The 27,787-nt window shown below is 46.7% G+C and overlaps 2 protein-coding genes across 5 annotated transcripts in view; one reads left to right on the top strand and one right to left on the bottom strand.

The window, feature by feature from the left end:
* ANXA9 (annexin A9) overlaps positions 1 to 22,907 on the top strand; it is a 93,455-nt gene extending 70,548 nt beyond the window's left edge. For 2 of the 3 annotated variants that reach the window (XM_073567194.1, XM_073567195.1), the window contains exons 7-13: positions 13,783 to 13,862; positions 13,933 to 13,992; positions 14,107 to 14,197; positions 15,295 to 15,390; positions 16,515 to 16,573; positions 22,149 to 22,271; positions 22,680 to 22,907. In XM_073567194.1, coding sequence (XP_073423295.1) covers positions 13,783 to 13,862; positions 13,933 to 13,992; positions 14,107 to 14,197; positions 15,295 to 15,390; positions 16,515 to 16,573; positions 22,149 to 22,271; positions 22,680 to 22,742 — 572 coding nt within the window. In that variant the 3' untranslated portion in view covers positions 22,743 to 22,907. Of the gene's footprint in view, positions 1 to 13,782; positions 13,863 to 13,932; positions 13,993 to 14,106; positions 14,198 to 15,294; positions 16,371 to 16,514; positions 16,574 to 22,148; positions 22,272 to 22,679 lie in introns of those variants that run through there. The other variant, XR_012230630.1, reaches the window with a different exon arrangement.
* A 3,064-nt stretch (positions 22,908 to 25,971) lies between these two features.
* LOC141083039 (uncharacterized) overlaps positions 25,972 to 27,787 on the bottom strand; it is a 61,290-nt gene continuing 59,474 nt past the window's right edge. For both annotated transcript variants that reach the window (XM_073567196.1, XM_073567197.1), the window contains one exon: positions 25,972 to 26,517. In XM_073567196.1, coding sequence (XP_073423297.1) covers positions 26,318 to 26,517 — 200 coding nt within the window. In that variant the 3' untranslated portion in view covers positions 25,972 to 26,317. The remainder of the gene's footprint in view (positions 26,518 to 27,787) is intronic.

Below are 27,787 nucleotides of genomic sequence, written 5' to 3'. Positions count from 1 at the left end.
TACATAGAGACAGGAGAGCAGGAATCCCTCATATCTGTGTGTTACATACAGACAGGAGAGCTGGAATCCCTCATGTCTGTGTGTTACAAGGAGACCGGAGAGCGGGAATCCCTCATGTCTGTGTGTTACATACAGACAGGAGAGCAGGAATCCTTCATGTCTGTGTGTTACATACAGACAGGAGAGCGAGAATCCCTCATGTCTGTGTGTTACATAGAGACAGGAGAGTGGGAATCCCTTATGTCTGTGTATTGCATACGGAGAGGAGTGCGGGAATCCCTCATGTCTGTGTGTTACATACAGACAGGAGAGGAGGAATCCCTCATGTCTGGGTGTTACATAGAGACAGGAGAGAGAGAATCCCTCATGTCTGTGTGATACATACAGAGAGGAGAGCGGGAATCCCTCATGTCTGTGTGATACATAGAGACAGGAGAGTGGGAATCCCTCATGTCTGTGTGATACATAGAGACAGGAGAGCGGGAATCCCTCATGTCTGTGTGTTACATAGAGACAGGAGAGCGGGAATCCCTCATGTCTGTGTGATACATAGAGATAGGAGAGCGGGAATCCCTCATGTCTGTGTGTTACATAGAGACAGGAGAGCAGGAATCCCTCATGTCTGTGTGTTACATAGAGACAGGAGAGCGGGAATCCCTCATGTCTGTGTGTTACATAGAGACAGGAGAGCAGGAATACCTCATGTCTGTGTGTTACATAGAGACAGGAGAGCATGAATCCCTCATGTCTGTGTGTTACATACAGACAGGAGAGTGGGAATCCCTCATGTCTGTGTGTTACATAGAGACAGGAGAGCATGAATCCCTCATGTCTGTGTGTTACATACAGACAGGAGAGTGGGAATCCCTCATGTCTGGGTGTTACATACAGACAGGAGAGCGGGAATCCCTCATGTCTGTGTGTTACATAGAGACAGGAGAGCGGGAATCCCTCATGTCCGTGTGTTACATACAGACAGGAGAGCGGGAATCCCTCATGTCTGTGTGTTACATACAGACAGGAGAGCGGGAATCCCTCATGTCTGTGTGTTACATACAGACAGGAGAGCAGGAATCCCTCATGTCTGGGTGTTACATAGAGACAGGAGAGCGGGAATCCCTCATGTCTGTGTGTTACATACAGACAGGAGAGCGGGAATCCCTCATGTCTGTGTGTTACATACAGACAGGAGAGCGGGAATCCCTCATGTCTGTGTGATACCTAGAGACAGGAGAGCGGGAATCCCTCATGTCTGTGTGTTACATAGAGACAGGAGAGCGGGAATCCCTCATGTCTGTGTGTTACATAGAGACAGGAGAGCGGGAATCCCTCATGTCTGGGTGTTACATAGAGACAGGAGAGAGAGAATCCCTCATGTCTGTGTGATACATACAGAGAGGAGAGCGGGAATCCCTCATGTCTGTGTGATACATAGAGACAGGAGAGTGGGAATCCCTCATGTCTGTGTGTTACATAGAGACAGGAGAGCGGGAATCCCTCATGTCTGTGTGTTACATAGAGACAGGAGAGAGGGATCCCTCATGTCTGTGTGTTACATAGAGACAGGAGAGCGGGAATCCCTCATGTCTGTGTGTTACATACAGACAGGAGAGCGGGAATCCCTCATGTCTGTGTGTTACAAGGAGACAGGAGAGCGGGAATCCCTCATGTCTGTGTGTTACATACAGACAGGAGAGCGGGAATCCCTCATGTCTGTGTGTTACATACAGACAGGAGAGCGGGAATCACTCATGTCTGTGTGATACGTACAGAGAGGAGAGCAGGAATCCCTCATGCCTGTGTGATACATAGAGACAGGAGATCAGGAATCCCTCATGTCTGTGTGTTACATAGAGACAGGAGAGCAGGAATCCCTCATGTCTGTGTGTTACATAGAGACAGGAGAGCGGGAATCCCTCATGTCTGTGTGTTACATAGAGACAGGAGAGCGGGAATCCCTCATGTCTGTGTGTTACATAGAGACAGGAGAGCGGGAATCCCTCATGTCTGTGTGATACATAGAGACAGGAGAGCAGGAATCCCTCATGTCTGTGTGTGACATAGAGACAGGAGAGCGGGAATCCCTCATGTCTGTGTGTTACATAGAGACAGGAGAGCAGGAATCCCTTATGTCTGTGTATTGCATACGGAGAGGAGAGCGGGAATCCCTCATGTCTGTGTGTTACATACAGACAGGAGAGCAGGAATCCCTCATGTCTGTGTATTACATACAGAGAGGAGAGCGGGAATCCCTCATGTCTGTGTGTTACATACAGACAGGAGAGCAGGAATCCCTCATGTCTGGGTGTTACATAGAGACAGGAGAGAGAGAATCCCTCATGTCTGTGTGATACATACAGAGAGGAGAGCGGGAATCCCTCATGTCTGTGTGATACATAGAGACAGGAGAGTGGGAATCCCTCATGTCTATGTGATACATAGAGACAGGAGAGCGGGAATCCCTCATGCCTGTGTGTTACATACAGACAGGAGAGCAGGAATCCCTCATGTCTGTGTATTACATACAGAGAGGAGAGCGGGAATCCCTCATGTCTGTGTGATACATAGAGACAGGAGAGCAGGAATCCCTCATATCTGTGTGTTACAAGGAGACAGGAGAGCAGGAATCCCTCATGTCTGTGGGTTACAAGGAGACAGGAGAGCCGGAATCCCTCATGTCTGTGTGTTACATAGAGACAGGAGAGCAGGAGTCCCTTATGTCTGTGTATTGCATACGGAGAGGAGAGCGGGAATCCCTCATGTCTGTGTGTTACATACAGAGAGCGGGAATCCCTCATGTCTGTGTGTTACATACAGACAGGAGAGCAGGAATCCCTCATATCTGTGTGTTACATAGAGACAGGAGAGCGGGAATCCCTCATATCTGTGTGTTACAAGGAGACAGGAGAGCAGGAATCCCTCATGTCTATGTATTACATACAGAGAGGAGAGCGGGAATCCCTCATGTCTGTGTGTTACATACAGACAGGAGAGCAGGAATCCCTCATATCTGTGTGTTACATAGAGACAGGAGAGCGGGAATCCCTCATATCTGTGTGTTACAAGGAGACAGGTGAGCGGGAATCCCTCATGTCTGTGTGTTTCATACAGACAGGAGAGCGGGAATCCCTCATGTCTGTGTGTAACATAGAGACAGTAGAGTGGGATTCCCTCATGTCTGTGTGTTACATAGAGACAGGAGAGAGGGAATCCCTCATGTCTGTGTGTTACATACAGACAGGAGAGCGGGAATCCCTCATGTCTGTGTGTTACATACAGACAGGAGAGCGGGAATCCCTCATGTCTGTGTGTTACATACAGACAGGAGAGCGGGAATCACTCATGCCTGTGTGATACATACAGAGAGGAGAGCAGGAATCCCTCATGCCTGTGTGATACATAGAGACAGGAGAGCTGGAATCCCTCATGTCTGTGTGTTACATAGAGACAGGAGAGCAGGAATCCCTCATGTCTGTGTGTTACATAGAGACAGGAGAGCAGGAATCCCTCATGTCTGTGTGTTACATAGAGACAGTAGAGCGGGAATCCCTCATGTCTGTGTGATACATAGAGACAGGAGAGCAGGAATCCCTCATGTCTGTGTGTTATAAGGAGACCGGAGAGCGGGAATCCCTCATGTCTGTGTGTTACAAGGAGACCGGAGAGCGGGAATCCCTCATGTCTGCGTGTTACATAGAGACAGGAGAGCAGGAATCCCTCATGTCTGTGTTTTACATACAGACAGGAGAGCAGGAATCCCTCATTTCTGTGTGCTACATAGAGACAGGAGAGCGGGAATCCCTCATGTCTTTGTGTTACATACAGACAGGAGAGCGGGAATCCCTCATGTCTGTGTGATACATAGAGACAGGAGAGCAGGAATCCCTCATGTCTGTGTGTTACAATGAGACCGGAGAGCGGGAATCCCTCATGTCTGTGTGTTACATACAGACAGGAGAGCAGGAATCCTTCATGTCTGTGTGTTACATAGAGACAGGAGAGCAGGAATCCCTCATGTCTGTGTGTTACATACAGACAGGAGAGCGGGAATCCCTCATGTCTGTGTGTTACAAGGAGACAGGAGAGCAGGAATCCTTCATGTCTGTGTGTTTCATACAGACAGGAGAGCGGGAATCCCTCATGTCTGTGTGCTACATAGAGACAGGAGAGAGGGAATCCCTCATGTCTGTGTGTTACATAGAGACAGGAGAGCGGGAATCCCTCATGTCTGTGTGTTACATACAGACAGGAGAGCGGGAATCCCTCATGTCTGTGTGTTACATACAGACAGGAGAGCGGGAATCACTCATGCCTTTGTGATACATACAGAGAGGAGAGCAGGAATCCCTCATGCCTGTGTGATACATAGAGACAGGAGAGCAGGAATCCCTCATGCCTGTGTGTTACATAGAGACAGGAGAGCAGGAATCCCTCATGTCTGTGTGTTACATAGAGACAGGAGAGCAGGAATCACTCATGTCTGTGTGTTACATAGAGACAGGAGAGCAGGAATCCCTCATGTCTGTGTGATACATAGAGACAGGAGAGCAGGAATCCCTCATGTCTGTGTGTTACAAGGAGACCGGAGAGCAGGAATCCCTCATGTCTGTGTGTTACTTACAGACAGGAGAGCAGGAATCCTTCATGTCTGTGTGTTACATAGAGACAGGAGAGCGGGAATCCCTCATGTCTGTGTGTTACATAGAGACAGGAGAGCAGGAATCCCTCATGTCTGTGTTTTACATACAGACAGGAGAGCAGGAATCCCTCATGTCTGTGTATTACATACAGAGAGGAGAGCGGGAATCCCTCATGTCTGTGTGATACATAGAGACAGGAGAGCGGGAATCCCTCATATCTGTATGTTACATACAGACAGGAGAGCAGGAATCCCTCATGTCTGTGTGTTACAAGGAGACCGGAGAGTGGGAATCCCTCATGTCTGTGTGTTACATACAGACAGGAGAGCAGGAATCCTTCATGTCTGTGTGTTACATAGAGACAGGAGAGCGGGAATCCCTCATGTCTGTGTGTTACATAGAGACAGGAGAGCAGGAATCCCTTATGTCTGTGTATTGCATACGGAGAGGAGAGCGGGAATCCCTCATGTCTGTGTGTTACATACAGACAGGAGAGCAGGAATCCCTCATGTCTGTGTATTACATACAGAGAGGAGAGCGGGAATCCCTCATGTCTGTGTGTTACAAGGAGACCGGAGAGCGGGAATCCCTCATGTCTGTGTGTTACATACAGACAGGAGAGCAGGAATCCCTCATGTCTGTGTGTTACATACAGACAGGAGAGCAGGAATCCCTCATGTCTGTGTATTACATACAGAGAGGAGAGCGGGAATCCCTCATGTCTGTGTGATACATAGAGACAGGAGAGCAGGAATCCCTCATGTCTGTGTGATACATACAGAGAGGAGAGCAGGAATCCCTCATGTCTGTGTGATACATACAGAGAGGAGAGCAGGAATCCCTCATGTCTGTGTGATACATAGAGACAGGAGAGTGGGAATTCCTCATGTCTGTGTGATACATAGAGACAGGAGAGCGGGAATCCCTCATGTCTGTGTGTTACATAGAGACAGGAGAGCGGGAATCCCTCATGTCTGTGTGATACATAGAGACAGGAGAGCGGGAATCCCTCATGTCTGTGTGTTACATAGATACAGGAGAGCATGAATCCCTCATGTCTGTGTGTTACATAGAGACAGGAGAGCAGGAATCCCTCATGTTTGTGTGTTAAATAGAGACAGGAGAGCAGGAATCCCTCATATCTGTGTGTTACATACAGACAGGAGAGCAGGAATCCCTCATGTCTGTGTGTTACATAGAGACAGGAGAGCATGAATCCCTCATGTCTGTGTGTTACATAGAGACAGGAGAGGAGGAATCCCTCATGTCTGTGTGATACATAGAGACAGGAGAGCGGGAATACCTCATGTCTGTGTGTTACAAGGAGGCAGGAGAGCGGGAATCCCTCATGTCTGTGTGTTACAAGGAGACAGGAGAGCAGGAATCCTTCATGTCTGTTTGTTTCTTACAGACAGGAGAGCGGGAATCCCTCATGTCTGTGTGTTACATAGAGACAGGAGAGCGGGAATCCCTCATGTCTGTGTGTTACAAGGAGACAGGAGAGCAGGAATCCCTCATGTCTGTGTGTTACATAGAGACAGGAGAGAGGGAATCCCTCATGTCTGTGTGTTACATAGAGACAGGAGAGAGGGAATCCCTCATGTCTGTGTGTTACATAGAGACAGGAGAGCGGGAATCCCTCATGTCTGTGTGTTACATAGAGACAGGAGAGCGGGAATCCCTCATGTCTGTGTGTTACATAGAGACAGGAGAGCATGAATCCCTCATGTCTGTGTGTTACATAGAGACAGGAGAGCAGGAATCCCTCATGTCTGTGTGATACATAGAGACAGGAGAGCGGGAATACCTCATGTCTGTGTGTTACAAGGAGGCAGGAGAGCGGGAATCCCTTATGTCTGTGTGTTACAAGGAGACAGGAGAGCAGGAATCCTTCATGTCTGTTTGTTTCTTACAGACAGGAGAGCGGGAATCCCTCATGTCTGTGTGTTACATAGAGACAGGAGAGTGGGATTCCCTCATGTCTGTGTGTTACATAGAGACAGGAGAGAGGGAATCCCTCATGTCTGTGTGTTACATAGAGACAGGAGAGAGGGAATCCCTCATGTCTGTGTGTTACATAGAGACAGGAGAGCGGGAATCCCTCATGTCTGTGTGTTACATACAGACAGGAGAGCGGGAATCCCTCATGTCTGTGTGTTACATAGAGACAGGAGAGTGGGAATCCTTCATGTCTGTGTGTTACATACAGACAGGAGAGCAGGAATCCCTCATGTCTGGGTGTTACATAGAGACAGGAGAGAGAGAATCCCTCATGTCTGTGTGATACATACAGAGAGGAGAGCGGGAATCCCTCATGTCTGTGTGATACATAGAGACAGGAGATTGGGAATCCCTCATGTCTGTGTGATACATAGAGACAGGAGAGCGGGAATCCCTCATGTCTGTGTGTTACATACAGACAGGAGAGCAGGAATTCCTCATGTCTGTGTATTACAAGGAGACAGGAGAGAGGGAATCCCTCATGTCTGTGTGATACATAGAGACAGGAGAGCAGGAATCCCTCATATCTGTGTGTTACATACAGACAGGAGAGCTGGAATCCCTCATGTCTGTGTGTTACAAGGAGACCGGAGAGCGGGAATCCCTCATGTCTGTGTGTTACATACAGACAGGAGAGCAGGAATCCTTCATGTCTGTGTGTTACATACAGACAGGAGAGCGAGAATCCCTCATGTCTGTGTGTTACATAGAGACAGGAGAGTTGGAATCCCTTATGTCTGTGTATTGCATACGGAGAGGAGTGCGGGAATCCCTCATGTCTGTGTGTTACATACAGACAGGAGAGGAGGAATCCCTCATGTCTGGGTGTTACATAGAGACAGGAGAGAGAGAATCCCTCATGTCTGTGTGATACATACAGAGAGGAGAGCGGGAATCCCTCATGTCTGTGTGATACATAGAGACAGGAGAGTGGGAATCCCTCATGTCTGTGTGATACATAGGGACAGGAGAGCGGGAATCCCTCATGTCTGTGTGTTACATAGAGACAGGAGAGCGGGAATCCCTCATGTCTGTGTGATACATAGAGATAGGAGAGCGGGAATCCCTCATGTCTGTGTGTTACATAGAGACAGGAGAGCAGGAATCCCTCATGTCTGTGTGTTACATAGAGACAGGAGAGCGGGAATCCCTCATGTCTGTGTGTTACATAGAGACAGGAGAGCAGGAATACCTCATGTCTGTGTGTTACATAGAGACAGGAGAGCATGAATCCCTCATGTCTGTGTGTTACATACAGACAGGAGAGTGGGAATCCCTCATGTCTGTGTGTTACATAGAGACAGGAGAGCATGAATCCCTCATGTCTGTGTGTTACATACAGACAGGAGAGTGGGAATCCCTCATGTCTGGGTGTTACATACAGACAGGAGAGCGGGAATCCCTCATGTCTGTGTGTTACATAGAGACAGGAGAGCGGGAATCCCTCATGTCCGTGTGTTACATACAGACAGGAGAGCGGGAATCCCTCATGTCTGTGTGTTACATACAGACAGGAGAGCGGGAATCCCTCATGTCTGTGTGTTACATACAGACAGGAGAGCAGGAATCCCTCATGTCTGGGTGTTACATAGAGACAGGAGAGCGGGAGTCCCTCATGTCTGTGTGATACATAGAGACAGGAGAGCGGGAATCCCTCATGTCTGTGTGTTACATAGAGACAGGAGAGCGGGAATCCCTCATGTCTGTGTGTTACATAGAGACAGGAGAGCGGGAATCCCTCATGTCTGGGTGTTACATAGAGACAGGAGAGAGAGAATCCCTCATGTCTGTGTGATACATACAGAGAGGAGAGCGGGAATCCCTCATGTCTGTGTGATACATAGACACAGGAGAGCGGGAATCCCTCATGTCTGTGTGTTACATAGAGACAGGAGAGCGGGAATCCCTCATGTCTGTGTGATACATACAGAGAGGAGAGCGGGAATCCCTCATGTCTGTGTGATACATAGAGACAGGAGAGAGAGAATCCCTCATGTCTGTGTGATACATACAGAGAGGAGAGCGGGAATCCCTCAAGTATGGGTGTTACATAGAGACAAGAGAGCAGGAATCCCTCATGTCTGTGTGATACATAGAGATAGGAGAGCGGGAATACCTCATGTCTGTGTGTTACAAGGAAGCAGGAGAGCGGGAATCCCTCATGTCTGTGTGATACATAGAGAGAGGAGAGCGGGAATCACTCATATCTGTGTGATACATAGAGACAGGAGAGCATGAATCCCTCATGTCTGTGTGTTACATAGAGACAGGAGAGCGGGAATCCCTTATGTCTGTGTGATACATACAGAGAGGAGAGCGGGAATCCCTCATGTCTGTGTGTTACATAGAGAGAGGAGAGCGGGAATCACTCATATCTGTGTGATACATAGAGACAGGAGAGCAGGAATCACTCATATCTGTGTGATACATAGAGACAGGAGAGCAGGAATCCCTCATGTCTGTGTGTTACATACAGACAGGAGAGCGGGAATCCCTCATGTCTGTGTGTTACATAGAGACAGGAGAGTGGGAATCCCTTATGTCTGTGTGATACATACAGAGAGGAGAGCGGGAATCCATCATGTCTGTGTGTTACATAGAGACAGGAGAGCGGGAATCCCTCATGTCTGTGTGTTACATACAGACAGGAGAGCGGGAATCCCTCATGTCTGTGTGTTACATAGAGACAGGAGAGTGGGAATCCATCATGTCTGTGTGTTACATACAGACAGGAGAGCAGGAATCCCTCATGTCTGGGTGTTACATAGAGACAGGAGAGAGAGAATCCCTCATGTCTGTGTGATACATACAGAGAGGAGAGCGGGAATCCCTCATGTCTGTGTGATACATAGAGACAGGAGATTGGGAATCCCTCATGTCTGTGTGATACATAGAGACAGGAGAGCGGGAATCCCTCATGTCTGTGTGTTACATACAGACAGGAGAGCAGGAATTCCTCATGTCTGTGTATTACAAGGAGACAGGAGAGAGGGAATCCCTCATGTCTGTGTGATACATAGAGACAGGAGAGCAGGAATCCCTCATATCTGTGTGTTACATACAGACAGGAGAGCTGGAATCCCTCATGTCTGTGTGTTACAAGGAGACCGGAGAGCGGGAATCCCTCATGTCTGTGTGTTACATACAGACAGGAGAGCAGGAATCCTTCATGTCTGTGTGTTACATACAGACAGGAGAGCGAGAATCCCTCATGTCTGTGTGTTACATAGAGACAGGAGAGTGGGAATCCCTTATGTCTGTGTATTGCATACGGAGAGGAGTGCGGGAATCCCTCATGTCTGTGTGTTACATACAGACAGGAGAGGAGGAATCCCTCATGTCTGGGTGTTACATAGAGACAGGAGAGAGAGAATCCCTCATGTCTGTGTGATACATACAGAGAGGAGAGCGGGAATCCCTCATGTCTGTGTGATACATAGAGACAGGAGAGTGGGAATCCCTCATGTCTGTGTGATACATAGAGACAGGAGAGCGGGAATCCCTCATGTCTGTGTGTTACATAGAGACAGGAGAGCGGGAATCCCTCATGTCTGTGTGATACATAGAGATAGGAGAGCGGGAATCCCTCATGTCTGTGTGTTACATAGAGACAGGAGAGCAGGAATCCCTCATGTCTGTGTGTTACATAGAGACAGGAGAGCGGGAATCCCTCATGTCTGTGTGTTACATAGAGACAGGAGAGCAGGAATACCTCATGTCTGTGTGTTACATAGAGACAGGAGAGCATGAATCCCTCATGTCTGTGTGTTACATACAGACAGGAGAGTGGGAATCCCTCATGTCTGTGTGTTACATAGAGACAGGAGAGCATGAATCCCTCATGTCTGTGTGTTACATACAGACAGGAGAGTGGGAATCCCTCATGTCTGGGTGTTACATACAGACAGGAGAGCGGGAATCCCTCATGTCTGTGTGTTACATAGAGACAGGAGAGCGGGAATCCCTCATGTCCGTGTGTTACATACAGACAGGAGAGCGGGAATCCCTCATGTCTGTGTGTTACATACAGACAGGAGAGCGGGAATCCCTCATGTCTGTGTGTTACATACAGACAGGAGAGCAGGAATCCCTCATGTCTGGGTGTTACATAGAGACAGGAGAGCGGGAATCCCTCATGTCTGTGTGATACATAGAGACAGGCGAGCGGGAATCCCTCATGTCTGTGTGTTACATAGAGACAGGAGAGCGGGAATCCCTCATGTCTGTGTGTTACATAGAGACAGGAGAGCGGGAATCCCTCATGTCTGGGTGTTACATAGAGACAGGAGAGAGAGAATCCCTCATGTCTGTGTGATACATACAGAGAGGAGAGCGGGAATCCCTCATGTCTGTGTGATACATAGAGACAGGAGAGTGGGAATCCCTCATGTCTGTGTGATACATAGACACAGGAGAGCGGGAATCCCTCATGTCTGTGTGTTACATAGAGACAGGAGAGCGGGAATCCCTCATGTCTGTGTGATACATTCAGAGAGGAGAGCGGGAATCCCTCATGTCTGTGTGATACATAGAGACAGGAGAGAGAGAATCCCTCATGTCTGTGTGATACATACAGAGAGGAGAGCGGGAATCCCTCAAGTATGGGTGTTACATAGAGACAAGAGAGCAGGAATCCCTCATGTCTGTGTGATACATAGAGATAGGAGAGCGGGAATACCTCATGTCTGTGTGTTACAAGGAAGCAGGAGAGCGGGAATCCCTCATGTCTGTGTGATACATAGAGAGAGGAGAGCGGGAATCACTCATATCTGTGTGATACATAGAGACAGGAGAGCATGAATCCCTCATGTCTGTGTGTTACATAGAGACAGGAGAGCGGGAATCCCTTATGTCTGTGTGATACATACAGAGAGGAGAGCGGGAATCCCTCATGTCTGTGTGTTACATAGAGAGAGGAGAGCGGGAATCACTCATATCTGTGTGATACATAGAGACAGGAGAGCAGGAATCACTCATATCTGTGTCATACATAGAGACAGGAGAGCAGGAATCCCTCATGTCTGTGTGTTACATACAGACAGGAGAGCGGGAATCCCTCATGTCTGTGTGTTACATAGAGACAGGAGAGTGGGAATCCCTTATGTTTGTGTGATACATACAGAGAGGAGAGCGGGAATCCATCATGTCTGTGTGTTACATACAGACAGGAGAGCGGGAATCCATCATGTCTGTGTGTTACATACAGACAGGAGAGCGGGAATCCATCATGTCTGTGTGTTACAAGGAGGCAGGAGAGCGGGAATCCCTCATGTCTGTGTGATACATAGAGAGAGGAGAGCGGGAATCCCTCATATCTGTGTGTTACATAGAGACAGGAGAGCGGGAATCCCTCATGTCTTTGTGTTACAAGGATACAGGAGAGCGGGAATCCCTCATGTCTGTGTGATACATAGAGAGAGGAGAGCGGGAATCCCTCATGTCTGTGTGTTACATAGAGACAGGAGAGCGGGAATCCATCATGTCTGTGTGTTACATACAGAGAGGAGAGCAGAAATCCCTCATGTCTGTGTGTTACAAGGAGACAGGAGAGCGGGAATCCCTCATGTCTGTGTGTTACATAGAGACAGGAGAGCGGGAATCCCTCATGTCTGTGTGTTACATAGAGACAGGAGAGCGGGAATCCCTCATGTCTGTGTGATACATAGAGACAGGAGAGCGGGAATCCCTCATGTCTGTGTGATACATAGAGACAGGAGAGCGGGAATCCATCATGTCTGTGTGTTACAAGGAGACCGGAGAGCGGGAATCCCTCATGTCTGTGTGTTACATAGAGACAGGAGAGCAGGAATCCCTCATGTCTGTGTGTTACATAGAGACAGGAGAGCGGGAATCCCTCATGTCTGTGTGATACATAGAGACAGGAGAGCGGGAATCCCTCATGTCTGTGTGTTACATAGAGACAGGAGAGCAGGAATCCCTCATGTCTGTGTGTTACATAGAGACAGGAGAGCTTGAATCCCTCATGTCTGTGTGATACATAGAGACAGGAGAGTGGGAATCCCTCATGTCTGTGTGATACATAGAGACAGGAGAGCAGGAATCCCTCATGTCTGTGTGTTACATAGAGACAGGAGAGTGGGATTCCCTCATGTCTGTGTGATACATAGAGACAGGAGAGCAGGAATCCCTCATGTCTGTGTGTTACATAGAGACAGGAGAGCAGGAATCCCTCATGTCTGTGTGTTACAAGGAGACAGGAGAGCGGGAATCCCTCATGTCTGTGTGTTACATACAGAGAGGAGAGCAGGAATCCCTCATGTCTGTGTGTTACAAGGAGACAGGAGAGCGGGAATCCCTCATGTCTGTGTGTTACATAGAGACAGGAGAGCGGGAATCCCTCATGTCTGTGTGTTACATAGAGACAGGAGAGCAGGAATCCCTCATGTCTGTGTGTTACATAGAGACAGGAGAGCGGGATTCCCTCATGTCTGTGTGATACATAGAGACAGGAGAGCGGGAATCCCTCATGTCTGTGTGATACATAGAGACAGGAGAGCAGGAATCCCTCATGTCTGTGTGATACATAGAGACAGGAGAGCAGGAATCCCTCATGTCTGTGTGTTACATAGAGACAGGAGAGCAGGAATCCCTCATGTCTGTGTGTTACAAGGAGACAGGAGAGCGGGAATCCCTCATGTCTGTGTGTTACATACAGAGAGGAGAGCAGGAATCCCTCATGTCTGTGTGTTACAAGGAGACAGGAGAGCGGGAATCCCTCATGTCTGTGTGTTACATAGAGACAGGAGAGCGGGAATCCCTCATGTCTGTGTGTTACATAGAGACAGGAGAGCGGGATTCCCTCATGTCTGTGTGTTACAAGGAGACAGGAGAGCGGGAATCCTTTATGTTGGTTTATCTGCAATATAATGGATCTTCTCTACACACTAGCTTAGAGCCAACTGAAAATTAAAGATAGACACTACAGATGAGACTGCAGAAATGGGGTTATTCCTCATGAAAATTCACCGAAAAATTCAAGCACACTTTAAATAAATGCTATAACAATAGAGGCCTTGAGAGCAAATCTGGGGAATATTAACTGTGTGGGATATGGGGTTTGTTGTAGTTGTCAACTTCAGCCAATGTGGTCTGAAATCTTCTTATTACATCTTCATTATAGAGTATAAAGCTGAGCTGGAGAAGAACATTTCATCAGACACCAGTGAGCCGTACACCGGACTCCTCCTAGCACTGGTCAAGGTGACCGCCAGCACTAGTCACTTTCTTATGGTTTATCAGGATAATGCTAATGATGTATCTTTAATTCCAGGGCAAGAGAGAAAGTGATTCTGGGATAATTGACTATGGCCTCATTGAGCAGGAATCTAAGGTTGTATGCGGTTTCATATGGCTCCGCCTTTTGGTGGAATCTGGTACAGCAATAAATAAGAGTTCATTTTTAAAGGAGAATTACACCTTTAGTTTTTTGCACTTGTAATGGCAGATTCTGAGCGATCTGGGAGCTAAAAATATAGCCAACAGCACTCAGTGGATCAAAATTTTGACAGAACGAAGCCATGGACACCTTAGGAGAGGTAAATTCATCTTCAATTGACCATCTAGGTTAGCAATGGTGATAAGGTATTATGAATGTAATAAAGATTGGTGGGGAACCATCTTTTAGGACCCCCATTCACCAGGGTAGTGGGATTTCTATGGATGCTAATGAAAGTCAAGCACTGATTGGGGTAATGGTCAATCCATCGTTATGCATAATTATTAACCATTTCTTTAGAGTAAATGGGTATTCCAGCCTGAAGAGGTTGAGTTACACTGGTCACTATATTGCCCTCAGCTGCAAAACCGTGGCAAAGCAGAGTCTGAATGAAGCAGCTGTCCATCATTACAGTAGACTTTGAGTAGAATGGTTGGGCAAGTGTTCGGCAGATCAATATGTGAAAAAACCTGACCAGATTGTTTTTCCGTCTTCTTAAATGGGTGTTTTGGATAGTGCTTGAAAAAGCAAGCAGTTTTGCAATTTACTACTTATTAACATTTTCAGTCGTTTTTGAGATATTCACAGTTTTCTTTAGTTTACAGTTTGTTTCCTTCGAGACCGACCACCGCTGCTAGAAAGTAGAATCTGCACAGTGCTTACAAGCTTTTTTCTGTTGAGACTGTAAGCATTGTTTTGAAGGTAGCCAGGATCACTAGAGCACACTATTAACACCTAGTATCAACCAGCTTCAGCACAGTGCTTAGAAGCTAGACAGCCGCGGTGGTCGGTCTCCTAGGCAACAAGCTTTAAACAAAAGAAAAGTGTTAATATCTCAAGAGCGGCTGCAAATTTTAACAAGCAGTAAATTGCAAATGTGCTCATTTTTACTAGCACTATCCGAAAACAGCAATTTATGAAGATGGCCAGGGTCACACTTGTGAGTGTTATATAAAAAACTGGCGCAAGTCTCTCACTTGAATACCCGGCACTGCCGCCGACACTTGGGACCGGATTGTGCGGCTGCATGTATTTCTATGCAGCTGAACGCTCCGGTTCGAACCACAGGTGGCAGTTCCGGGTATTGATGTGCGAGACTCGCGCAAGTTTTTCACATCACACTCGCAAGTGTGACCCCGGCCTAAGGTTGAAGATTTTATGCAATGAGTTATTAATCGCTTTCTATGCTGGATTTAGTGTTTGATCACTTCAGGAAATCAACATCAGAAGACATAGAAGAAAGGATTAAGAGAAATTTTAAAGGTGACTTCCAGAAAGGAGTGCTAACATTAGGTGAGTGCCCAGATGATAGGTGTGCTCTGCACTTTTTATTGGTCGGATAACCGAAGTCCTCCAGCAGCTTAATCCACTGGAAAAATAAAAAGTTACTGATACCATAGAATGGTGATGCAAAGCAATGAAGGTGATGTTAGATGTAGTAGTGCTGAGTAGGTGGCACAGAAAGAATGCAGAAGACACAGCAGAGTGCAGTTCCAAAGCTTTACTCACAGTTCTGGCTGCAGCACAGATGCCCACTTGGTGCCATGTCCTTCAGGTGAGGGGCTCAGTCAACTCCCAGGCAGATGGAGAACACCCTTCCAGCATTTCCTTCAATATGTGCCATTCCTGGCCGTCTCTCAGGGTTTCTTTCTTGCCTCTTCCTACACAACACCTCACAGTCAGTGTCCCAGGCCAGCATCCGCGGACCTTATCGAATAACGTACCAACTGCGTTTCCTTGCTCCCTTTTGGCTGCCTTTCTGGCGAAGATAACTGTCGTTGGTGGCTGTGGCTCCTAAAGATGCCACTGCTGTTGGCTTACTAGCTGAGTCCTGTTGTCCTCTCCACTAGGCTAGGAGCTGAGTCCCTTCTGCGACCTGATCCCTCCACTTGATGGCTATCAGCGTGGAACGAGCCCCACGGGTGGCTCTTGCCTATCCCATATCTCTGGGATCCCTTTCCTCTACAGGAAGCTTCCTTAAGTCTCTACTCCTTCCAGCAGCTCCTCCCAACCAGGAGCTGCTCTATCTATGTCCTTCCACCTCTTCCCCTACCGGAATACTCACTAAACTTCCCTTCTATTTTCCCGCTCTCAACCTACTAGCTCCACCCACCTCCCAACACCATTTCCTGCCTGGCAGGGATGAGATTATCCTCCCTTAGGGTCCATCCAGGGTGCCCTGCTACTAATAGGTGTGTGTTGTTTGCAGGTTTAGAGTGCGGTTAGGTGCCTCCAGCTTACCTGGGAAGTGGGATACCACACCTCTGGCTAAGGTGCAGTACCTCTGTGGCGACTGAACCCTCAGTGGCGCCACATAATAACATGTGTTTGATTATTTTCGTTGGACCGTTTTAGCAAGAAAGTGATGGTGAAAGACAATACCTACACATTCAATCTGATTTGTATTCTCATCCTAGTGGCCGTGATAAAGGACACTCCACTCTACTTCGCGGACAGACTGTACAGCGCAGTGAAGGTAAAGGTTTTTTTAACATCTCTGATCTTGCTTTGGGGGCTCAGGTTCCTTTTGACCTCACATGGACACCACCTGTGTATGTTTCTTGTCAGCTGTCACTTATTCAGGATGCTCCTTTTTATGCCAAGCAGACCAGATGACAGATGGAGTATGACAACATTTATGTAGGCCGGATAGGCTTTCTGTATGAATTGAAGGGGCAAAAGGATTCACAGGCTTATTGTACCAGTAAGCAGTAAAATCAGGACTCACAGACTTTCGCTATTAGTAGGCGAGAAGAGCAGGACTCATAGGATTCCTCTGTGACCAGGTGGGAAGAAGCAGGACTAACAGGCTTCCTCTATGAGCAGGTGGGAAGAACCAGGGCTCACAGGCTTCCTCTATACGTAGGCTGGGAAGCAGGACTCACAGCTTTCCTCTGAGCAGGTGGGGGAAGTAGGACTTGCAGGCTTTCTCTATAAATTGGCAGGGGAAAGTGGAGCGCCCCACCAGGGCCTAGCGGGGTACTCGGTACCGGGCCCGTTGATCTCAATGGGAGTTGTCACGGAAGCTGTGGCCCGGTCCGTGGCCCTGGGGCTCTATGGCAAAAAGGGGGTGAATGAACAATGAAATAAAGTTTATGAATAGTTCGTGACGCCACCTGTGGTGTTCGGCAAGTGAGGTGTTAGGCCGACGCTGCATGCAGATGGTAATGCTGAATAAACATTTCTTATACTAAACTTCCTAATATAGGAGGCACGGTTTCTTGAACGTTACAATCAAATTAACTGTCTAAACCTTTTAAATTATGCTACCTAATGTAAATTGCTACAGGAGCAAATTCAATATCAATTCACATTTTCTAGCAACACATCTCTTTCCATTATCTTTCACATTTTCTACTTTTCACTGTCTCTTCTAGACTTAGGATGACAACCGTAGATACCTGGTTCGTCACCTGTAATTTTCAATTCTGCATTCACATTCTCAACATCTTTATTCAAAAACTCTATAAAACATTCACTATGTCTCTTTCTCAATATACTTCTAAAAAATCTGTCATTAATACTTTCATTATACACTATTACGTTCTAGCTTCTTATTCAGAGAATAACATTAAGCATTATTATCAAGTGCAAAGATAGACACTGGTCCGACCATCGCGTCTGGAAATGTCCCTATGTCGAGGTAGATCTTCTTTCAAAAAGAGTCCTACGTAAAACCAAGAGAGAGCACCTAAAGAGGTGCAAACTATATACAATAACAGTTCTAGACCATTCAACGTTCATGATCTCCACAGTTCAAGTATAAAGGCTGCCAACAAAACTGGGCAACTCTGGGAAAATAAACTAGGACATGATAACCAAAAATAGAAAACTGGTGCAAAAAATAGAAAACAATGGCACAACTGTGCAAATACCCTCCTGGGTAACGAGATTTACTATAAAGGAAGCATCTTGACTAATTGTTGTTGTTCCCTCCTGGGGTTCTGGAAGCTGATGATTGGGAACTGCTACCAGATGAAAGAAACGCATTGGCAGTCCTCAGGTACTCTTCCTCCAGTGGGGTAAAGCTTGCAGCTTTCCGTACTTTTGGCTGTGGGACTGGTACAGCTCCAGCTTGGCACATGGGGGCAGTGGGCGGTTTCTGCCTGTAGGTCTTGATGAGATCCTCCGGGACTCGCCTAATGTTCATAGCATACCAGCCTCTCAGACCTTCGTGTCTGGTGAAGGTCACATGATCTCCCGGGTTCAGGTTTCTGGCAGGGTGTCCTTTTCTCAAGTGGGGTTCTACATCTCTCCAGTTGAAAAACAGATCGGAGATTCGGCTAGGGTCATGATAAAGCCGAACCCCCTCTCATGATTCACATTCAGGACGTGGCCCCAACCTGCCGCATCTCTGGGACCATAGTGACTGGCTCTGACCTGTTCCTTCCAGTCCAAATCTGGACCTAGTACTGCTAGCCAGCGCTGCTCCCTCTCCCGGTGTTCAGCTGCCAGTTGCCGGATGGTAGCTTGACAACTAGCCCAGTTCTCATCATCCTCCCGGGACTGATCCAGGCTGGTTTTGTACCGCGGCACCACCGTCAGGGGTTCTGGTGTTTCCCCCCAGGGACAGGTATCCCTGTCCCAGACCAGATCTAGCACGAGCTGGCCAGCCGCTGTGACTGTGGTACACCCCAGGGCCTTCCCAGGTGTAGGGGCATCAGACGTACCTGGAGCCTCCTGGCGGTGTGGTCCCTGCTCCAGTGCAGGCATAGTGGCAGTGGGTGCTGTCCGGTGAGACACCGGGGACGGCGGTGGAGCTAATGGTGGCTCCGGGTCCGCAGGGGTCTCTTGTGGGACCTGCGCGGCCGCTTCAGGTCTGGGCAGGAGCTCCTCTTCTTCCACTTCGGCTCCCGGGGCCTCATACAATTCCTCCGGTGGTGGCGGCAGAGAAGGGACTCCGGATGCTGTCGGTGGTGTGGCAGCGGCTGCAGGCTCCATGGCGTCTGCCTGGGGAAGCTCCGGTATTGCAGAGACGGGTACCGGTGATGGCGGTACCCAGTGTCGGACTGGGGTGCCAAGGGCCCACCAGTAACACTGACTTTGGGGGCCCACTTCTCACCTGCATACAAATATTACTCGACCCTGGTTCACAAATGTACCTATATCTCTACATAGTAATAAACTGGGTAGTTTGGGTAATAAATGATGAGATGCGGCTTTTTTTTCTGAACAGAGTGAATCAAGTGAATTATGACAAGTACTGCCCATACAGTAAGGTTGGGGGCCCTGATTTGCACAGGGGCCCACCGGGGGATTCCCCTCTTCCCCTATGGGCCAGTCCGAGCCTGGCGGTACCGCTGGCATAGTCCCCTCCTGGGTGTGCTGCCAGTTCAGCCTCCACAAGGCCTCCTGCCTCAGCTGCAAACATTGGGTCAGCCAGGCAACCTCTTCCTCTAGCTGCCGGCAATTCAATCTAGAAGCAGGGTCCGAGCCTCCAGCCAGGGTGCCGGGGAGATCCAACTCAGCCTCCCCGCGCTCCTCAGGCCTCCTCCCCTCCTCTTCGATCATGGCGTTCTTCCTGTCTTGGCGCCTTTCCCGCCGCTGGCTTCCGCTCCTTCCGGGGGCGGCGTCTTCTTCCAACTCCTCCATACCAAGCCAGTATACGAACCCCTCGGGGGGTGGGCCAAGTTGCTGTCGCATAGAACTTCAGACAGGGGAGGCCTAGGACAGTCCGCGCTCTTTTCTTAGGACCACCCATATGATCACGCCCTTCTTCTCCAGGCTGTCGGCCATTTTTAGTATTCATTTCACAGTCTATTAAATTGGGTCTTCGGCACATTCTCACAAGTTTTAAGTCCAACAAATCTTAGGCACACAGGACCCAATGGCATCGGGTCTTGTCATCCTGTTCATGACGCCAGAATGGAGCTCCCCACCAGGGCCTAGCGGGGTACTCGGTACCGGGCCCGTTGATCTCAATGGGAGTTGTCACGGAAGCTGTGACCCGGTCCGTGGCCCTGGGGCTCCATGGCAAAAAGGGGGTGAATGAACAATGAAATAAAGTTTATGAATAGTTTGTGACGCCACCTGTGGTGTTCGGCAAGTGAGGTGTTAGGCCGACGCTGCATGCAGATCCTCTGGGACTGGTGGTGGGTGGCAGCAAAGATGGTGAAGCTCCCCACAGTTGAAGCTGTAGTCCCAGGGCAGTGTAGATATAGCAATGGAGGAGAGGCACAGGCGGTGTAGAGGCTGGTGCCCAGATGTAGTAGTGCGGGGTGTAGTGGTGCGGGAATAAGTGGAGGACACCAGGGCATGTAGTTCCAAAACTTTACTCAGTCTGCAGTTCACACAGATGCCTGCCTCCGTGCTGTGTCCTCCGGGTCCTGGGCTCAGTCAACCTCCAGGCAAGATAGGATGCTCCCTTCCAACACTCCGCCAACATGTTCCTTTCTGAACGTCTCCTCTATAGCGCCTTTAAGTGAAGTACTCCTAGTACTGAGTTACACTGGAGTGCCTCCTGACAGATGTTCCCAAGAACTCTACTTGTACGGCAGACAGCTGTAGCCTGCTTCGGGGACTCCTTACTCCTGAGTTCCGGCTCACTGTCCAAGTTGCAGTTGTGCCCCAAGTCTTAGATGGGAGTAGTGCATTTACAGCCCACTACTCCACCGGTGTCTGCTGCAGAACCATTAGTGTCCATACAACCTCGGGGACCGGGCCCCGGCCTTGCGCTTAGAACTTCTAGGCAGGGTTCTTCCTCTAACCCACGTCCTCTGTGTTCCCTTTTACTCCTATGTTCCGTACTTGTCTTTCTTTCTTATGGAAGCTCAGGCTTCAGTTCAATGTCTTTCTCCTTCTTTCCTTTCCCATGCCAGCAGACCCAGGTCACTGAGATTTGCTGCAGCACCTCCTTCCTCCATCCCTCTCTTAGGGATCTTCTCTCCTCACTCCTCTCTGAGTGACTCTCTCTGACTGACTAACTAAAATTCTAAACCTTCCCACTCTTATGTCTTCTAAACTCCACCCACCTCCCAGCACGTTTCGTGTTCCAAGCAGGGAGCCGCCAAAGGTGCTCTGCTACACTCCAAGCAGGGAGCCGCAATGTGGCTTTGCTACACTACTGTGTTGTGTGGGGTGCAGGTGTTGGAGCGTGGTTAGGAGCTCCCAGCCTACCTGGATGGTGGGGCACCACACCTCAGGAGGAGGTGCAGTACCTCTGTGGCGACTGAAGCCTCAGGGGCGCCACAAATTAGCAGGACTCACAATCTTTCTCTATGACTAGGTGGGGGAATAGGACTCACAGGCATTCTCTACAAATAGGCAGGGGATAGCAGGACTCAGTCATTTTTTACAAGTAGGTGTGGGAAGCAGGACTCACAAGCTTCTATTACGAGTAGGTGGAGGAAACATGATTCACAGGCTTTCTCTAAGAGTAGGCAAGGGAAGCAGGACTCCCATACTTTCTCTACAAGTAGATGGTAAAGCAGGACTCAAAGGCTTTCTATATGAGTAGGCAGGAGAAGCAGGACTCACAAGCATCATCTACAAGTAGGTAGGGGAAGCAGGACTCACAGCCTTCCTCTGAGTAGGCAGAAGAAGCAGAGCTCAAGGGTTTCCTCTACAAGTAGGTGGAGACGCATGACTTGCAGTCTTTCTGTACAAGTAGGAGGTGGGAAGCACGACTCAAAGGCTGCCTCTTAGAGTAGTCAAAGAAAGCTGGAGTTACAGACTTTCTATACCAGTAGGAGGGAAGCAGGACTCATAGGCTGCCTCTAAGAGTAGGCGGAGAAAGCAGGACTCAGGTTTTCTCTACGAGTAGGTGGGGGAAGCAGGACTCAGGTTTTCGCTATGAGTAGGAGGAGGGAAGAAAAACTCACATTCTGCCTCTACGAGTAGGCAGAGAAAGCAGGACTCACAAGCTACCTCTAGGAGTAGGCAGAGAAAGTAGGACTCACAGGCTTTTTGTATGTTTTCTACAACGTAGTCAAATCTTTTTTGCTGCTGATATTTATGGAAAACAGAAATAGTCCAAAAAGGCAACTAACATTTTGTATTTTCACCTTGTATTTAAAACATTTCTAATTCATGTCACCAACCTCCTCCCACAGGGTCTGGGGACGGATGACAGTACTCTTATACGTATCCTCATTTCTCGGAGTGAGGTTGATCTATTGAGTATCCGAGTGGCCTATAGAAGGAAATATGGAAAATCCCTCTATTCAACCATTCAGGTAATGTCTGTTTGAGCCATAAAAAAGTCTTACAGGGAAAGTTCACTTTTTAATGAATATTTCTATAAAGCAGTAAAACGAGAATTTTATTTTACGGATTGCTAAGACACATTATTGGGAATGCATTTTCTAATGCTATTTTAACGTTCAGAGCAGCAGGGGGCGCTATTGCACTTCTTTTTAATTGCACTATGCACCTGTGCACTACGGTGGTGAAAAGTGGTACTGCAAGTGAGAAATTTATGTAAGGATTGGGTTAGAATTAGACCTAAGAATTAGAAATATGTTACATCTTGAAACTTCTCTTGCTGGTTAAAGTATCTACTTAACAAAATACTATTTTTTACATAATCGGATACATTCCCTTTAAACGTTTATAGGTAGTGATAGAACACATTTTTCTTCCAGAGTGAAGCCAAGGGGAATTATCGATCTGCATTACTTTTGCTGTGCAGGGCAGAAGACATATAATGGCATATTATTTTATAAGCATGAGGATTATGTGATATGATGTGGACAGTCAGCAGCAAACATGGCCGTCATCTTTTATCTGCCCTACACCTCCTCTCCGGCAGAGGGAACCATGACCCACGAATGTGCCCACGTGTATTGTCCATTAAAGGTATCTTTCATAAATCTGGGGTTTCTCCATTATTCTTAGTGATAATAGGAATTAACATAGTAACATAGTAACATAGTAACATAGTTATTAAGGTTGAAGGGAGACTTTAAGTCCATCTAGTTCAACCCATATCCTATCCTAACTTGCCCTAACATGTTGATCCAGAGGAAGGCAAAAAAAACCCATGTGGCAACAGTAAGCTTCACATTGGGGAAAAAAATTCCTTCCCGACTCCACATACGGCAATCAGACTAGCTCCCTGGATCAACGCAATATTAAGGAGACTAGTGTATATACCCTGTAATATTATACTTTTCAAGAAAGGCATCCAGTCCCTTCTTAAATTTTAGTAGGGAATCACTCATTACAACATCATATGGCAGAGAGTTCCATAGTCTCACTGCTCTTACAGTAAAGAATCCACGTCTGTGAGTATGCTTAAACCTTCTTTCCTCCAGACGTAGAGGATGCCCCCTTGTCCCCGTCACAGGTCTAAGAGTAAAAAGATCATTAGAAAGGTCTTTGTATTGTCCCCACATATATTTATACATTGTAATAAGATCACCCCTAAGCCTTCGATTCTCCAAACTAAATAACCCCAAGTGTAATAACCTGTCTTGGTATTGCAGACCCCCTAGTTCCCTAATAACCTTGGTCGCTCTTCTCTGCACCCGCTCCAGTTCAGCTATGTCTTTCTTATACACCGGAGACCAGAACTGTACACAGTATTCTAAGTGTGGTCGCACTAGTGACTTATATAGAGGTAAAATTATGTTCTCCTCATGAGCATCTATGCCTCTTTTAATGCATCCCATTATTTTATTTGCCTTTGCAGCAGCTGCTTGACTCTGGCCACTAAATGTGAGTTTGTCGTCCACCCATACACCCAGGTCTTTTTCAGTGACTGTTTTGCCCAGTGTTTTACAATTAAGCACATAATTATACATCTTGTTTGTTCTACCCAAGTGCATGACCTTACATTTATCCCCATTAAAGCTCATTTGCCATTTATCAGCCCAAGCTTCTAGTTTACATAAATCCTCCTGTAATATAAAATTGTCCTCCTCTGTATTAATTACCCTGCAGAGTTTAGTGTCATCTGCAAATATTGAAATTCTACTCTCTATGCCCCCTACAAGGTCATTAATAAATATGATAAAAAGAAGCGGGCCCAAAACTGACCCCTGTGGTACCCCACTGCTAACCGTGACCCAGTCCAAGTGTGCTCCATTAATAACCACCCTTTGTTTCCTATCCCTGAGCCAGCTCTTAACCCACCTACACATATTTTCCCCTATCCCCATTGTTCTCATTTTATGTATCAACCTTTTGTGTGGCACCTTATCAAAAGCTTTTGAAAAGTCCATGTACACCACGTCCACTGCATTCCCTTGGTGCATTCCCTTGGTACCGGCAAAATCCTGCCAACATTGCTACAGCATGCCTACAGGCGCCAAGATACATGCACACATAGGCTGTAAGGAATAGATCCACTCACATTTTATATTTTCAGAGACCACCATTTTCTGGCTTCTACTGGACGACCAGAGAAGAATGGATTCTCGTCTGCTAAAAGGGATCTCCACCTGTCAGACATTGATGACAAATACACAATCTCATACACTGATTCCGCTCCACACAGTGTTAGTCTCATGTAATGACCCCCTCATTGAGTATCACCCCTTGATGTGATGAATCCGATCACGGTATTATTCCATCATATAGCACACCCTCTACAGTATTATTGTATGGGGGCACCAAGGGGAGATAATTATTGCATGGGCCACCAAGAAGATAATTATCGTATGGAGAACAAAGCAGTAAATATTTATAATATAGGGACACAAAGGGTGAGACAAATATCATGGGGGCACTAAAGGGGAGATAATTATTGCATACGGAAACAAAAGTGGAGATAATTACTGTATGGGGGCACAATGAGGGAGATAATTATTGCATGGGGAAACAAAAGATGAGATAACTCTCAAGGCGTTTGTATGCTCTCCCTGCGTGGGTTTCCTCCCACATTCCAAAGACATACTGATAGGGAATCTAGATTGTGAGAACAGTGCCAATAATGTCTGTAAAGCGCTGTGGAATTAATGGCGCTACATAAATGAGTAAACTAAATAATTATTGTATGGGGGCATAGAGGGGGAGATAATTATTGTATGGGTTCAAAAAATGGGAGATACCGTAATTATTTTATGGGGGCACAATGTGGGTGATAATTATTGCATGGGGAAACAAAAGGGGAGGTAATTATTGTATGGGGGCATAGAAGGGGAGGTAATTATTGTATGGGGGCATAAACAGGGAGATAATTATTGTATGTGCTAAAAAAAGTGAGATAATTATTGTATGGGGCAAAAAAGGAGACATTGAGAAAAGGATGTAACCTGCACATGGGGCACTATGATTGCCTGGAGGCAGAGAGGGGACACTACATAAATTTGGAGTTAAATGTAGTGACTTTTGGTCGACATGAAGGATGTAGAATTATTACCACGTAGGGTGTTACATTCTGCTTAAACAAGAAATTGAGATTTGGGCCAGATGGAGGAGAACAGGAGAATTCAATGAGTACAGTCATAGAGGTACCTACCTCCTTATGGTCACAGTGTAGTTGTAATATTGGTATTGGTACTGTGTTTTTTGTTAATGCCCACTATAGTGGTATTTTTTTATCATGGTGTGGCAGTATTTTTTTATAGTAGTATTGATGGTTGCATTGCTTTTAGTACACTGGGATTATATTTGTTACCTGTTGTGTTATTTGCTGACTGTAAGACTATGTTGTCTGCATATATTTGTATTTTCTTTTTTTTGTTTGTTTTTTTTGAGGGAGAAGGAACTTATTTCTTTGTAGTCCCAAATGGAGCCACAAGGGCGCAGGCACTAGAGATGCAGACTGGTGGATGTGAGGGGAAAGCCCTTATCCAAAAGTTGCCCTGGAGCCCATAAAACTCTAGTTACGCCCCAGAGGGGAACTTATAGTACTTATATAATAGTGAGTGCTACAAAGTCATGCTTCTGACACACATGTCAAAATGAAAAAAACAGACAAACCCTTTAAGATATATTTGGCATGAGGTCCTATATATTTCCATAATGTATAAATGAAACAACTAAACAGAAACAGGCAACATAAAAGGAATCGATGATGACTTATACATGGTGACTAGAATATTTACTTCTCTCTAAAGTTAGAGTAAGGTACCTAAAAAAAATAACATTTTCTAAACCTACATCCAACACAAGTGAGTACATTTTGATCGTCTGAGACATTCATTAGAGAAGTGCATGAAAACATTAGCCCCCCCACCACCACCATAGTGCGTCATACTCAGTGACCGATATCGTAAAGGCACAGCATGTTCCAATGCCGAGGGTACAAGCATCTATGAACTGATTTTACATATTCTTAGAAGAATAGTTTAGCAGTAAACATGGCAAATCCCAAGGTCAGAAAGAAGGTGCAGTACTGGAGGACAACTGTGGAGGCACTGCTGCACACAATGCCCAGATGAATGACAGCTCCGTCAATGTCAAAGGTCTGATCTCCAAAATTGCAGATGGAATCGGTTGCACAGCCTCGGATCTTAGTACCAAGACCTGGTCCCACTGTGAAAAAAAAATGTAAAAATATTAAAAAAAAAAAAAAAAAAAAATTTAGCATAGTCATATAGAGTAATGATGGGGTGTCAATAGCGCCCCATAATGATACCATAATAAAACCACATTCATCTATCCATCATCTATAAGCAGTATCCATCTATCCATAGTACCTACCGATCCATCCACAGCACACGTACGCACTGGCGAACTCTGCACTGTCCTAGACGTGCCGCCTGTTCTCCAACAGGTGCAGAGGTCAGAAACTATACGCAGTCTCAGAGTCCAAGAGATGAAGTGATAGACTCTGTCTTAGCCTCGTATGACTTGTGAAGATATCCGTGACACGGAAAGATACATCATAAACATACCGGTTTGTTATAAAGGAAAGCTCCAGTTTTGGCAAAAACTAATAAGGGGCTTATTCATCCCCTCCTTCATTCCCATACAAACACTTTGCTTTGGAAGAAAAATAGTGTGTGTCTCATTTGATTCCGAAACATACAGGCCCCATAGCTTCCACGGTACAGCACATTTTTTCATGTGATAATAGCTGTGACAACATGTACATTGCCAAGGCCAAAAGAGAGGATGGAGACTTCCTCAAGGGACTTAGCTGTGGACCAGGGGGATTGTGTGACCAAGGTGCAGGCTGGCAAAATGGTGGCGCTCCATCTTTATATCACATGAACAAGGCAGGGGGAATTTTTGGTGGCACCATCTGCTGCTCACAAGTAGGCAACAGTAAGCAGACATGGGGATTGCCATTTCTACTACTAGGTCCTTTCCTTCATCATGGCGCACAATATACATACGCCATCTTGATGTAAAAGAGATGGTTAATTTAGCTATAACATGGTATATGTGGTATGGTACAAGTGACCAAACCAGGTTCATGTCCACTGGGATGAGGGGGGATTAAAATAAATGTAAAAAAATACAGAAAAATATAAATCAACACATATTTTCCAATCAGCAATTAATAAAATAATAAAATAAATATATTTGTTGTGGCCCATCCATATCGGTACAATCTATCAATATATAAAATTAATTAATCAATGCGGTATCAAAAGAAAAAATCGAAACACAAGAAAAACCCTTAGTGATTATATACTGCTCAAAAAAATAAAGGGAACACTATTCCATTTGCAAAAAGCTGTTTGTGTTCCCTTTATTTCTTTGAGCAGTATAGAACCAACCCCTAAAAATGCACAAAAAAGAAGCTATTAAGCTGTATTGTTTACACCAAACAGGGCCATTAAATAATACAGCTTTC

This window comes from Dendrobates tinctorius, unplaced genomic scaffold, assembly GCF_039654945.1.
Source record: "Dendrobates tinctorius isolate UK_male_01 unplaced genomic scaffold, ASM3965494v1 ptg000019l, whole genome shotgun sequence".
In the NCBI taxonomy this organism is placed as follows: Eukaryota; Metazoa; Chordata; class Amphibia; order Anura; family Dendrobatidae; genus Dendrobates; species Dendrobates tinctorius.
This window is presented reverse-complemented; position numbering and strand designations above follow the sequence as displayed.